General features: G+C 36.3%; 2 protein-coding genes across 6 annotated transcripts in view; both read right to left on the bottom strand.

Annotated features, from left to right (window-relative positions):
* The window catches only part of RFTN2 (raftlin family member 2), a 41,406-nt gene extending 38,022 nt beyond the window's left edge, over positions 1-3,384 (bottom strand). Inside the window, exons 1-2 of one of the 3 annotated variants that reach the window (XM_080399565.1) lie at positions 1,507-3,384; positions 910-1,114 (exon numbers count right to left, since the gene is read on the bottom strand). In XM_080399565.1, the coding sequence (XP_080255691.1) occupies positions 910-1,048 (139 nt within the window). In that variant the 5' untranslated portion in view covers positions 1,049-1,114; positions 1,507-3,384. Of the gene's footprint in view, positions 1-909; positions 1,478-1,506 lie in introns of those variants that run through there. The other 2 variants (XM_080399566.1, XM_080399567.1) reach the window with 2 other exon arrangements.
* A 21-nt stretch (positions 3,385-3,405) lies between these two features.
* The window catches only part of BOLL (boule homolog, RNA binding protein), a 43,841-nt gene continuing 32,650 nt past the window's right edge, over positions 3,406-14,596 (bottom strand). For 2 of the 3 annotated variants that reach the window (XM_080399569.1, XM_080399570.1), the window contains exon 10: positions 3,406-13,921. In XM_080399569.1, the coding sequence (XP_080255695.1) occupies positions 13,811-13,921 (111 nt within the window). In that variant the 3' untranslated portion in view covers positions 3,406-13,810. The remainder of the gene's footprint in view (positions 13,922-14,596) is intronic. The other variant, XM_080399568.1, reaches the window with a different exon arrangement.

The following is a 14,596-nucleotide window of genomic DNA, read 5'->3' as shown; positions in this document are numbered from 1 at the left end:
CATGAAAAAGTTCCTGAAAACGTTAACAAGACATGCACTTACACTTTCTCTCTATCAAACCCTTCTAGCAATCGCATTTACTTCAAATCCTCGTTATTAAGCATTTCCAGCGGACTGGGTTGTTATAAAATGCAAGTTACTACAAAGTGAGGGTAAAACTGAGCTGTCTGTTCTCAGAGGGCAGCCATCTGGGCTTGTTTATGTTTTCAACTTTGTGGAACAGGGAGTTGCTCTGTTAAGAGACGGGACACCCTCGGGAAGGAAGTATCCCACAGAGCACTGTCTGCCTCCAGCTACGCATACAAATTTTGTTTCATTTTGGTCACGATTTCAAAAGACTATTCAACAACGAGAAGTAAAGCATTTGGAAGAAAATAGTGATGAAACTGTAAGACTCTAAAGTATCTACCAAGAGGCTGGGGGGGAGGCTACTCTTGGTATACAACTAAGAAACAGACTTACTTCTGCATAAAGTAACATGGACAATGACAGCCTGTTTTCGGAAGTTGAGTGCATTTTTAAAACTTGTTATTCAATTAAGGCTCAAGCACAGTGTATTTTCTGAACCGTCACACTGAATTCAGACACCCATTATTCAAAGTGAGTATGGATAGCAGTATCTGACTCACAGGAAACTAGGAAAATTTCTAACAGTTTAGCCAGCTTCCTTAACAGGGACAGTTGTGTAATTTGGGGGGTTTGGTTGTTAAAAATACTTCAGTAGTTTCCACTGTAATTTTATATAAGTGAGGACCTTCATCATGATTTGTATTTCAAAATAAAAGTCTTACATTTTGGCTAGCTTTGATAAAAGTATCTAGGATTTACTGTAAGTCAAACAAGACAGAACTAAGTTAAATCCTATTCCTTGCTGTCTCAGAATAGTAAAAATACAACATAAAATGATACCTTCCAACGTAAAATCCAGCAATACGTATTCATAAGCAGAATCTGTCTTTGTTTCAACTTGTGGTCTCTTCAATGTAGAAAAGATTTTTCCAGGGCTGCTATCATCTGGGTCTTCCAGCTTTCTCAGTCCGCACCCCATGGCAAGATCTGCAAATGATTAAATCGCAGGAAAAGGTGGGGGGAGCAGTAAGATCTGTCGCTCTCGCTACAGGATAAAAAAAAAAAGCAATCAAATAATTCCCTTTGACTTTGCTTTCTATTAGCTGTAAATCCAAAGAGAGAAAAAGTCCGGTTCCCAAATCAAAAAGCAAAGGTACTTTCCATTCATTTTTTTATATAGAAATGGTAAGCCCGCGATGATTTCAAGCTACAAACTTGGCAAGAGTAGGCTTGATTCTGCAGCCTTAGAGCTGCTACAAACTAGCAGAGATTTTCCATGCCACGTCAATTTACAGCCAGCCCCCTATCAGTGCTCTCTCGCAGAGGACACCAATAGTGCTTTGTTTGTCCTTCTAGACTGACTGGGCGAGGGGGGGCTATAGGGGGGAGAAGAACTGAAAAAGAAAGTTAGAGAGAAACTGGTCTGCAATTACTTACCTCCAGAAGTTCTCAACTGCAGTGGGAAGTCAGAGGGGAAAAAAACAAGTTAATCAGAATGAAAGAACACGAAAAGAGCCTCAACATGGTTGGAGACGAAAATCATTTCCAGAAAGGAAGTCAGCTTCAAGAGGAAATTGCTTCTGGCATCTCAAAGGGTAGAAAAGTAAATGAAAAGCAGTTTAGTCCTTATTTTAGATTTCAAAGTTTGGTTCCTATTTCCTTTCCACAGGAACTTTCTTCCAGAGAAAAAAAAACACACATGAACACAGCGTAATATACTGTAATAATGTAAAAATAGGTAGTAAAGAAATTTGTCAAGAAAATCAGTAAGAATCTACATCACTAAGATCAACTTAGGCACCTGGTTTTGATAAACACCAAAAATGACACTGAAATATTCCTCATTTCAAATCAGAAAGACTTTTTCAATGTTCATATATGAATATAGTTACAAGACTTTGTTCCCCATTTTTCATGCGCATTAACAACCACGATCTTCTCTGTCAGGCTGACCTCAGCTGGTACAGCCACAGACTTTTGACACTGCTTCCTAAATACATTTTTCTTTTAAATCCCTAAAATTTAGTATCATTTCAAAGGCTCTAATTACTCTTCCATTACCTACTGCAAGTCATTTGTAACTGTACTACGCCTGATGCAGACCATGGTAATGCCTGGGAAAAAACAAGAACAGCAGTTCATTTTCTAAGGCCCCATTACTGCCAGGATGGGTGGTCAGAAAATTTACCTTTTTATTTTTAGACTGTACCTAGAGCAATTAAGAGTCATCCAGAGAAAACAATAGATTTAGAATACCATTTTTGATGAAAGGAACTGCACAGCTGAATTTATTAAGCTTTTTACTTTATTTTCAATGAAGAATACTAATCGTATTAAAAATGCCCTCATTTTCTATAATCAATCACTGTAAGCCTGGTGTTAACCATTTGTGGTTTTCCTCCTGTTCTACTGCACGCAAAGTGATCTCACTTTTATTTAAGTAGTTCACCAGGAACAGTAGGTCTACAGACTATACTGCCTTTGATATCCACATAAAGTTGCTTAATCCTAGAAGGATTTAAAAATCACTGAGTGTAGAGCCTAAGACTGAAGTTGTAATTATTACATACAGTCTTTAAAACAAGCTCCCAGGTGCTGAAACCGAGGAAATCCCTCAGTATTGTCTTCTTGATTAAAACCTAGGAAAACATACTAAACAAGCAGAATTCTTCAGCTTCCTGCATGTCTGCTTACACAGAAATTGCTCCAAGGTTCCCCCCCCCCCCCCCCCCCAGTAAAGGTCATCTCTGAATTTTTGCTATACCAGACATTCATGTGCACTGTCCACTCAGCCTTGAGAACCCTGCTGCTTCATTCCACACAGTCCTAAAGATCCACTGTAACTGCTTGCATAAAGCCACGGCATGACTAAGACAGCTGCAAGTAAAACAAACTTTTTGCAGCACTAGTCCAGTTGCCGGCTTGTTGCTTTTTTTTCCATTGATTTATTTAACTAAAGACAGCTACATTTTAAATGAGACCAGAATATTGTATTCTGAAGTCTTTGTGACAAGGCTTAAACCATATTTCAATCCTCCCACCAAGACAGGATTTTTCACAGTACAAACAAATTCTTAGGACATCAGCACAGAAACACTGTTGTGGATAAAACCCATGGTCCTTATTTTGGGTAACCCTAGATCAGTCAAGCAGTTATAAGCTTCCAAGTTGGAAATCAGTCAACAGCTGTCATTCCAGACTTGACTCGGAAGTCACTAGACTGAACTGATGAAACCAAAGATCCCACCTGTCAGAATAAAGAAAACAAAAGGAAAACAAACCCAACCATGAACTTGTGGCATCCCTCACAGGAGCTCGAAACAGCGTCAAAGCACCTCAGTGACTCAGGAGAGAAACAGGACCTTAAGATTCCTGGATTCAAGAGCTGCTTAAGGAGCGGCCTGAGCAGCTATAGTATCCTTTGCAAAGTGGGTGTGAACTGCAGAACAGTCCATTTCCAGTGACCCACAATGCAAAGGTTCTGGGAACTGGCATCAAAGAGCAGATCCGTAGAACTACACTGTGATTCACTGGGGTGTGGTAGCCACAGCAACCCCCACTGAAGGAGCACGTGACTCATTCATTGAAGCTTGATATTTTTAGACTTTTATAAAGGCAAGATAGCCAAACAATGGACCAATTAATCCAAAGAAACTACGCTTCTGTGGAAGGCTTCCAGGATCCCCCTACTTTTTTTATTCTGATGAAAATGGAAAAATGACAGCAAGTCAGCAGAAGAGCAGCACAGCAACAGGAGCACAAATCCAGCGCTGGACCACCGACTGCCTTCCAGCAGCGCAGGAGAGGCAGCTGCAGTTCTGCACAGCAGTTACGACCAGAACGCCAGACAACAAACAAGCCCTGCTGCCTACCCACACCTCAGGGCTGCTCCTGTCCCTCACTTATGACATACTCTGCTCCCTGTTGTCAGTGTCATGGGAAGTCTGAAAACATTTTTGTGGGAGGCACTGTTGTTTTTCTTGTACATTACTAAACTTACTGAATATAAGGACATCATCTGATGCTTGAAGATGATATTTTGAAATAGATGTTCCTCTGTTCCTGACTCCATGCTGAGCTGCTCATTATTACTGTTACTGACATCCAAGGCAGGCTCTCCGTCTGTGGTGTCGGTGCCAAATAGAAGTGGCATTGGCCACCTTCTTTTTGCCGCAATCTCTCTAGCTAGAATTAGAAAGATGACACTTCGGTTTTGGAACACCTGTGATAAACAGACTCAAATACAAAGCCTATTTACAAGAATGCCTTCTCTTCTCCAAAACTAAATATGACCTGCATAAACCATTCAATAAAATACAGTTTCAACTTTGTCTCTCCCCAGTATCTTAAAAGATCAAAAATGGGAGATAGTACTTGACAGTACTGTGTTCTTTTTTCCAAGTCATCTGAGCTTTCCGTTGATTAAAATCCTAAAACTTCAGGAAAATTACAAAAACAATGGAGGTACACAGGTTTTCCTTGTCTGTGTTGCACAATGTCAAAATAAAAGTTAAAAATAATAAACGTTCAGGGAAATTGACTTATAAGGATTTAAGTTTTAATGTATACCAACACTCAAGAAAGATCGTAAGCTACTGAATCTGCAATTCGGTCAGTTAGCTATACCAGGCTCCATAGCAAACATTTCCTTAAAGACACCTCTCTTTCTGATTAGGACACATGCTAGTATGTTAAAGGCAAAAGGAATCATACTGCTTTAACACTATGTTAACTTCAAAAAGCTTCAAAAGTAGTAGTACTTTATTTTAAATTATAAAATATGTATCAAGGACTTGTAAGAAGGGCTAGAGAATTTTTAAGCAGTATCACAGTCATGACAAATGAGCCCTGCTCAATCACAATTTAGAACTGGCTGAAGATTCTGAAAGTAGAACATTTGACACTTCCCAGCCTATTAGGCCACCACTGGGACAAAACCATCACTGCTGGTACATCTGTGAGGAAGTTATTCACCCAAAATATTTCAACTGATGAGCTTACCTGGAATAAACTCAGTAATACAAGCTGCACAGTCTTTAAAGATCCATTCTTATTCTTGAGGTTGGAGTAGCGAGCATCAGAAATACAAATACCTTAGAACTGCACCAATTACCTAAACAATAAATTATTGCTATTTATAAAGATTTTACTATGATGAAAACTGACTCAACGAGCAAGAAACAGAAGACATAATAACTCTTAGTTCCTCTGACGAAGTCAAAATGTGAAATATTTGAATCAAACATGTTCCCTGCTTGGGGTCATAACCACCCGTGTCTGCAGCTTACAAAGGCATGTAAGAGCACCACTTCACTTAATAATGTGGGTTTTTTTGTTTGTTTGTTTTTTTAATGAGCTATAGATCAGTCATCACTGACACAGAATGTTTTTAACAAAGGACAGACACATAAGATGCAAGGGAGCAAATTACAAACACCTTACATCAATGAGATTCCTCCAGAACCTGAGGCTATCTAAACAACTACAGGACTCAAAATTAACACACTAAACCCCAAATACTAATAATCTCAAATTGCAACAGTTTTGACCTTTACCGTTCCTTCCTGAACTTTTTAGGCACACTTCCTTTGTTTTATGACTCACAGCAAATGTAAAGCTTTTACTTGGGATAGGATAATGACAGAAAAAGCAAAAAAAAAATAAAATTCTGTAATTCAATTGCCAAGTATTTTTTACATCCCCACCCCAAGAACTATTATCGTAACTAAAACAAAATACTGATGTTTAGTTCTTTTTTCTGCAGAATTTTATTAAAACTGTTTTGTCCATAATTTATTTTAAGATGTTTAGAAAGTAGCAGTGTTCCATTCTGAAGGCTCCTTAATTTGGAAACTTTTTTTTTTTCTTCACCCAAATTGTTTGGTGTTTTTTTTCTTTTGAAGGAGTAAGTTTGTGAATGTAACAGGAACACAGTCTTGTTAACATGTTTAACTTGACCGAGCAGAAAAGTCAGCTAGTCAGTAGTATTTAACTTAGCGTTCTAAAAATAATTAACAGAGAGATGACAATAGTTTAATGACGCAAAAGCATCGTTTAATGATAAAAGTTAATCAGCTCCATTTTTCGTATTTTTCTAAACCCATATTTAAACCACTCATTGATGTTACAGTTAAGCAGAAGTTACAATCAAAACAGTAGACAGGCACCAATCTGAACTATACTTTTAGTTACCAACCCAGAACTTTACTAGAAGTTACAAACTACAACAACTTGTTTATTATTGCTGTATCACAAGTATTTCCAACAAAGAGGTTTTGATTTATAAAACTCCGTACAGTTCTCTAAAGTAAGGTCTACAAAATCATTAAGCTCTTATCTGTGCATATCCTCCACAGCACCTCATTTACCAAGGCTGCAGTAACTAGAACATCTCTATCTGCAGTACAGTATCAAGTAACACAGCCATGTGATTAACTGACATCACGCATTCTAGAATGAAACTGGATGTTCTAGTTTATCAAATTAAAACCAACTGGAAATACTACGAACAATATCCTGTTTACGTTTAATGTACACACTTACACAGACTGCAAGCCCACTGACAAGCTATATAATATAACTATGTAAGGCCCTCAAAGTTTGTTTCAATGCTGTTTCAATTATTCATGACTCAGTCCAAGAAGGCCTTACAAGAGGGACGCTTTCCCATTACATCCAAGCTACATTAATAAACACTGCTAAAATGAAAGCCACATATTACTGTTCTGCTTTCTGTATTTCTACTTGGCTTTCTGGCATAACAGCTTATAAGGATTTGCTTACAGGATTGCGCATATGTATCAAGACATTGGCATTTTATTTTGGATCCTTAAACTATTGCTTTAAACTGTGCATTTTTTTAATTAAACAGAAACGTAAGAAACTTTTGTATCAAGTGAACTGAAACTACAATAGTACTTCAACATTACAAAGCCACAAACCTATTTTACTGTAAAAAACCCTATTTTACAACCATACAACTTTTCCCATTTTACAGCTATGTTAAATGGAGGAAAACATTTCAAGAAAGCCATGTGTTCTGCTAGTTTCTGCTCAGTTACTATCGGAATGCAGCACTGACTTAATATTAGCTACTTTGGAAAATGAATTTCAGAACACAAAGAATTGCAAATTTAATATGAAAAATGTCAACAGTTTTACAGGGATGATGAATGGACCTCAGATGCTTAAGATCAGAAGTAGCAGGAATCAAAAATATTAGTGAATTAGAGAATTCTGCTTAATGCAAGAGAAACGGTCCTTGATCAAATACACAAAAATACAGGAGAAAGATAACTTCAGTAACTTTTCTGCCAGTCTAAAGGTTTTTATCCAGTGTTAACTAATAGAGAACGTTGAATTAACATTTTGCCACGGAAAGAAAACATTAAATATACAACAGTTGATAGAAATACTGCAAGAGCTAGCTCAACAGAAAACAAAAGATACCAGCAGGGTTTCTAAATTCTAGGTGGTAGAAACCAGAAAATTAATTCAGTCTGCTCATAAGTGACAATGCAAAGACAAAGATTATTATTTGCTATCAGTTACCCAATGTCCATAGGGCACAAACCCAATCTGACGTTTTCCCTCCTAGCATGTATGTAAAGCCTTACAAGTATCAATGGAAAACTGGAAGACCAATGAGAACCCCCTCCCAACCTCAAAATCAGTGAGGGATCAGGATCTTAACATCTGCAGTTAACTAAATGACTTCTGTATGAAAGCACAGGGATCTCCGTATTACAGAAATTTTAAGTGGCAGGAGAATAATACTGTGTAGTACAAGAGAATTTAACAATATCATGAATGCTAGAATATCAAGGCAATGCAATTGTACGCACTACCTGAGGAAATGATGTAGCTCTTTCTCAGCGCGTATCATCTGTGTAACTCTAACCGAATTACAGGAGTCAGTCATTGTGCCTCAATTGTTTCTACAGAATTCAACCATTGGTAGGTTAAAGGTTTAGTTCCTGCTGATCAATGTTACACCATCATGCTTAGCAAGCATTCTGAAGAGAGACTAGCATATGAACAGAGAGCCCTCAGTATTTCAACAGTGATCTGTGATTCCCGGAGGAAATCCAACATTCACAGCTTCATCTTGGTCTCCTCTAGGTCTCAAATCAGAATGAAGCATGGTTAGCACCTGGTGATACAATCCTAACCAAGAGCACCTCCGGACTGATTTTATAGGCCCCACAGAACACTGCAGGTATACTTCCTGTGCCTAACACTGAACATCCTTCCAAATGATCAAGTTCACAGGCAAGTAAAAACAAAGTAAATGTACTTTGAAGCAAAGGGCGTGGGATCAACTCTTTATCAACAATTTAACATCTGTACCAATTAATGAAAAATAAACTACATTTCCGAGTATCTGGACTATAGCCACAATCTGGTAACACGTAAGTGACTGCACAGTATTTGTACACTTTCAAGCAATTAAGTCAAGACTTCTCTGTAAGCACTTCCTATTTTTAAAGATAGTACTATCTGTTAAATTTACTTCTTGGATCTCTAAGCATTTTAAAACCAGGGAAGTTGTTTTTGGTAAACAAATTGTGAATTCCAAAAATAAGGACTTGGGACTAAATTTTCTGAATCCTGGGTCAAATGTGTTTGTATCATGATACAAGAATAAGGCTCTAACAGAACACACCACCTTTCTGTGTCATCTTGAGACAGCATGTCATTTAAAAAACCAACAACTTACTATGTAAAAGTTCTTCTGTGGAAATGAATTATTGTTACAATGTGCCAAGATTTCTGTAATATATTTATACTGATGCATTCTAAAATCTGAAAATCAAACAGAAGAACAACTGGACAGATGCTTCAGTGGTACAGACTGGCTCAGAAACATGACAATGCACAGCAGATGAGTATTCCCCCCCCCAAAAATACGCTGACATCCCCATGCACGTAACAAATGGTATGCTCTTTTTTGATACGTATTGGCAAAAAAATCTCCCACAGCTTCTGTGGTAACAATTTTTTTTTTTTAAAAAGAACCTCTTAAATTGTATTTTTATAGATTTTTCTACCTAGCAACAGGTGGAAAGTCACTTGAAGAAACTTGCAAACAAGACAGCACATGGCATCTCTGTTCACAACAACTTCAAAACCATTTCAAAACAGCGTTAAGAACAGAACCAGACTCCATCTCTCCTCCTGCACAATAGGAAAGAATGCTATTGACTCTAGAATCATCTTTACATCTATCCACATATTACACATAGACTATTTACTGAATACAAAATGTCCACACTATAAGATCCCTGAACAATTAAAAGAAAAAAACAACAACAAACACAAAAAGAAAACCCCCAAATTACTACAGAGCAGATTAAAAAAATAATTGAGAAGCTCAAGGATATTTTACATACTTAAAATAAAGACCTTCGTGCTACATAAGCAATAAACCATGGCTTGCACTCCCTATTAACTACAATGGCTGTATTTTAACCTTTGAGGAACTGACTTTTATAAAACATGGAAGGAATCCTAGGGGGGTGAGAGGAGAAGCAAGGAAAAGAAAGAAAATTATCTCCCTGTGGTTGAGGAGAAAGCAGTATTTCATCCCAACTTGTGATACTGCCACAGTTCCGAAGTTTTGCACAAACACAGAAAAAGTTTAAGAAACAACAAGTTTTCAATGGTCCTATAATAAAAAGAAGTCAATTCTTCCCTTTTTCTATAGCTAAAAACACCATAAAACCAAATTTATTGCTAACCATATGCAAGCAAAACGTCAGCCTCATATAAGGATAATTATTAAACTAGTGGTACAAATTTTATTTGAAAAAGTTACTATTCCCAAGCACTAAAATGACACAATAAGTAAAATACCTTGTAACAACAGAAAATACCAACTGCAAAAAAAAAAAGTAGACAATCTATTTTGGAACTGAAACAAAATGTACAGACTTCAATAACCAGTTTTTAATACACAGCATATAAATGCTGTCAGCATGTGGGAAAATGGCTTTTCCTTTGTAACTAATATATCTTTAAAATTGATGTAATCCAGAAATTAAATGTTAAATTTTCCCTTTAATAAAAGTATGCTGGTTTCCAATGCATCTTAGTAACCAAAGTTTATACAGTACACCGTGTATCAGAAATCACCATTTCGTGCTGTAACAGTATTTCTATTAAGAAAGGAAATGCAGGAAAAAAATTGTAGTTTGGACAAGTAAAAACACTTGAAACCACAACTAAAGTATTTTATTACTTTACAAAAAGGAGGGCTATTTTAACTTGGTCATTTTCAGGCAAATGTTAAAAGTTAGGAAGAATACATCCTCCACGTGATAGGTATGTTAGCGAAGTAGGTAGCTAAAAGTCTGGTTTACAGAACCTGCAGAAGAAAGTAGTGTAAGATTTTTTTATTCCATTCTGTAATCTTTTCTAGGATGAAAATGGGGGCTTCATGTATCTCAAGGTTTCAGACTCACAGATGTTAGATGTGAAAAATCTCTTTTCACAGAATGCGACCTTGATTCCTAAAGAAATGGGAAAATGTTGTGTTGTTTCTTTTATTTCAAAATGTGTCTCATTTACTACATTAATAATGCTTCAATTAAAAGTTACAGTCTACTTGGATATTGCATTAGCTAGATAGACTTAGCTCAAAAAGGAAAAACAGATCTCCATTACGTACACAGGTGAAGTCAACAGTGGCAAGAAGTATTTTGCTTTTATTTACAAGTATGGAATCTTAAAATGATTTATCAAGTTTGGTTCATTGATCATACAGCTATAGTAAGGTATGTCATGTTATTAATGCAACTGTATCCTCTTTGTAATTGGAGAGGGAAAATGTATTTTTATGTTACAGTGCAAAACTAACTTTTTTTTTTTTACTTTTGCATTCTCTGTAATGTAGATTAAAGCAATGCATTACTATGGGAATTTATGATAATGCTTACTTTTTTTTTAGTAGCTAAAACTCCAATTTACAAAACTTAAGCTGAATAACTGAGAGCTTTTCTATTTGTAAACTAACAAGTAGGCAAGGAGCTGTGATTAACTAATTTGTCAGTGGACACCACTAGCTGCTAACAGGACAGCAAGATCCAGAAAACAGGGCTATCAATTTTAGGTACTGGCAAGAATAGTTTTTAGAATACTTGTACTCTTCTCTTTATTCTTCCCAAGATCAAGTTCTCGTACAGTCTTCCTTTGTTTCTCAGCTGCTCTGTATCCCATTTGTGGAACTCCCATCTGTTTTATTCCCCTTACTTGACCAGCCCGAGTCCTTTCTTCCCATGCCTACTAGGCCATATGACAGCTTCAAACTATCTTTGCTTTCTAACCTTGTCTTCTTACCTCAGGTCTTTTCAGTACTAACTTTTTTTTTGTTTTGTTAAACTTACTCAATCTTTATACCCTCCCTTCTGGCTCTGCCAGTTTCTTAATACAACTAGCTCTAGTTCCTACATCCATATCACGGTATTCAACCCACTTTAATCTCCAGATGTCAGTTTCTTTCTGTTATCTGTTAGCTCCACATCGTGTTGTGCATTGCATTCCTAAATCTCCAGGTTCTCTAGTGGCAGTCTCCCTGTCCACTTCAGCTTTCATTACATCCTTACATCACCCTTACAGGACTTCAGTTGCAACCTATTTCTCCTACTCTTTCTGAGAATACTTTTGACTCCTATTCTAATAGGGAGGAGACAAACACATTTTCTCTTCTCTACTGCCTGTTCCCAACCGAAAAGAACTATGCTCAGTTTTATACTGGCAGACTTCTAAGATTTTTTTAAAAGCCACATCTGGGGATAAATCACTGAGGTACATATTCAGACCAGAAAGAAATCACAACTTCAGAAATACCTAGCCCTTGCTACAAATCACTGGTCTATTTAAAGGCTATCAAATAAGAAATGGACACAAATTTTAACAAGCAAAACATTCTTCCCTAACCTCATTTTATTAAAATCCTAATTTTTAAAGTGTAAGCAAATAAAAGCAGAACCTTTTTCACAATAAAAGCATGGTTGAGCACCTGCCAAAGTTTAACTCTATTAACAGAAACTACTGTAAATCACATGAAATAGGGAGAAAAGGGGAGAGAGTTGACTTGCCAATAAAGGATTTAAAACAGTTTTCAGGAACAAAAAAAAAATAAAAAAAAAAAAAAAAAAAAAATCACACATTGAATACTGAAAGCTTCCCTTCCCACTCAAGGAAAATAACCAAAACACACAGAACTTGGGCGGTTGAACTAGAAAGAAAATAACAATGAAATTATTACGTACATTATCATCCCAGGAATGACATTATAAAGCTTGTTTTACATACGAGAATTGTTAGGACATTTACAAACATGCAGGAAACAGCTAAATAATGTTGCAGACTATGCTAAATTCTATCTAAGCACATTTTATTATTTTCCAATTTCTAAATAGGAAGCATTACAATGAAACAACTGACCCCAAGTTTCACAACAGGCAGCTGCTAGCTATGTTGATGATGGATCTCAGCCACACAGGAAGGACAGGACAAGAAAATCAGCGCAAGTAGATTAGATCTGCCCAACTCGTTTAATAGTGAATGCTCCACAGTGTCTGTCAAGTAAACAGAGAGAACATACAGATCAGAGAAAGCAAACAAAACAACCCCACTAACCCATAATGAGCAAAACTAGATAACAGGAGATTGTAAAGAGAACATAGCATGAAACAACACGATAAAATACAAACTGGATATTATGATCACTGTGTTACACCAACCCCCTTTTAAGTACTTCTTAAAAATATGAATCACTTAGGATTAGAATTCTCAAATTCATATTCAGCTTTTTTTTTTTTTTTTTTTTTTTTAATTGCAGTACTTGCCTTTCATTCCAAGACAACACTTGATGTTACAGCCCCCTCTACTGGAAATATTTAGTAGATATCGTTACACAATAGTCTGGAAAAAGATTCTTCTCTTAATAGAAAGGTAAAATACATAAAAAATACATTAAAAAAGACAGCCTTTTCCATGGCTTTGATTCATTCATATTTAGCCTGTCATCTGTAGGTGAGTAAGCATTTTTCACAGAAGAGTAAGTGCTGTAATATCAAGTAAAACTACTGATACCTTTAGTTCTTTGTTATCAGGCAAATCTAGGCTATATGTAGTTTAGACATTATTTCATGTGTTAAGCAGCTTAGTAATTTCAGCAAAAGGACCTTAAACTGGGACCCAGAAAAGCCCAACTACTTGCGTCAGGTGACACAGAAGAATCACATTTTAGAATGCCCATTTGGAATCAGAACTGCACATAAGAACATGCATAGGTGGCCAACTTGGACAGTTCTTCACACCCTGTGTTTCAAAATCCCATCTCTCCACAACATGACATGCTTATCTACCTAAGGCTGCAAGTAATGAATTCAACTTCAAGATCCAGACACACAGAGACAAGGATTTGTAACCATAATTTCGAAAAACTGAACGAGGTTCACTGTTTTCTCTCAAAATGCATTTTTCATTTGCGGTTTTCTTTTTATCTCAAGTTTTAAAAATAACTAGTTATGGTTTTGGGTATTTTTTAAGTTTCCTCAAATAGTTCCAAAATAAGTAACACTCATGTCCTCCGTAACAAAGCCTTAAATGAAGAAAAATCTCAGTTTCTCTGCAACATTTTCCTTATTTATGAATTCATGAATAGAAGATTTTTTTCATCCCTGCCCCTCTTCTCCTACTGCTTCCCCCTTCAGTAACAGGGACAGTAATACTATCATGCTTGCTTTAACTGTCTTAGTTTGATACTCACAGGTGCAGGTATGGCTATGGTACTCTGGGCATAAGGCTGGTGATGTGGTGCTTGAACTCCATGATCAGAATACAGCTGGTATTAAAAATAAATAACTAAATAAATAACCAGAAAAGCTTGTTTCACAGTTTTATGTTTTTGGAAACCTTTCACATGAATTTCGATTCCTTAAAACTACAAATTGTGCACTGTGTTAATATAAACTACTGACTTTTTAAAAACTAAAATTTCAGTATTAAATCTAGGTTTTCCCCATTGTATCAAAGTTTGTTAGATTTAGTTTATCTAGATCAGTATAAAAAACACTTGACAGAAGTAGTACACTTCTACTACAAATCCATTTTTCTCAGCTCTCATTGGAACAGTGTCTAAATGTGTAGAATAGCAAATTGAAATGTAGTTCCCAGCATTATCACACTTAAAGATATTTACATACAAATAACACATAGGCTTTCCTTTGAATTTTACATTATCTTCTGAATTTCCACATACTGCTTCCTTTAACATCAACAAGTTATGTACCTGTGAACTGAGAGCATGTTACGCCCAAGTAATCCTTAACTAATTTCCTTAGTGCTCACGGATTTAAAATTTCTCAGTACAAGCTGATATCCGATTCATGAAATACAAAAGGTAAAATAATAACATGGATAATAAGATTTATGATTATGCAATAATATTGAGATTCATGCATTTTTTAAAAACAAGTAGAAACAAAAAATAACCAAAGTCTTGCATTATTCAATACCT

This window comes from Falco punctatus (genome assembly GCF_963210335.1).
Source record: "Falco punctatus genome assembly, chromosome: 8".
Classification (NCBI taxonomy): domain Eukaryota; kingdom Metazoa; phylum Chordata; class Aves; order Falconiformes; family Falconidae; genus Falco; species Falco punctatus.
This window is presented reverse-complemented; position numbering and strand designations above follow the sequence as displayed.